We start from the raw sequence: 497 nt of genomic DNA, 5'->3' as shown, positions 1-497 counted from the left end.
GGGGCCGAGCGCGCGCGGCCGCCTCACCTCCGGATCTGTTTGAGGATGTAGTCCCTCGAGATGTATTTGATGTTTTCCTCCACAACCGAGCGGACGCCCTCCTCTTCCGTCAGCTGCTTTTCCAGCCACTCCACCAGGTCCTTGTTGCTGTCCCACAGGTACGCCTGCCAACACACCGCAACCGTCACCCGCTGCCATCACTCCGCGCTCCCGTTGCCGTCCCGGCCCAAATCCCAGCTCGCAACTGCTGGCAGCCTCGGCTAAAAGGTCTGGCTGGCACCCCTCCGCGGCTCTCCCAGCGCCGTGCAGCTTTTACAAACTCAACCGACAACGAGCAAAAGCCAAAAGATGAGCAGTTACTTCTCGCCTTCCATGAATGTGACGGAAGGCGAAGGGCGGAGGCTTCGATCCCCTTCTGGGATCAGATGCCCAATTTCTGGCGAAACACGACCGACCCCGAGGTGAGGGTGGTGGGAGCCGAGGCTGGTCTGAGGGTT

General features: G+C 61.2%; 1 protein-coding gene across 1 annotated transcript in view; it reads right to left on the bottom strand.

Moving 5' to 3' along the window:
* The window catches only part of LOC104275133 (acetyl-CoA carboxylase-like), a gene marked incomplete at its 5' end in the record, with an annotated part of 25,553 nt that overhangs the window by 1,139 nt on the left and 23,917 nt on the right, over positions 1–497 (bottom strand). Inside the window, one exon of the mRNA XM_009871000.1 lies at positions 28–164. Within this exon, the coding sequence (XP_009869302.1) occupies positions 28–164 (137 nt within the window). The remainder of the gene's footprint in view (positions 1–27; positions 165–497) is intronic.

This window comes from Apaloderma vittatum, unplaced genomic scaffold, assembly GCF_000703405.1.
Source record: "Apaloderma vittatum isolate BGI_N311 unplaced genomic scaffold, ASM70340v1 scaffold23936, whole genome shotgun sequence".
NCBI lineage: Eukaryota > Metazoa > Chordata > Aves > Trogoniformes > Trogonidae > Apaloderma > Apaloderma vittatum.
Note: the sequence above shows the minus strand (reverse complement) of the source record. Positions and strands in the feature narration are given on the sequence as shown.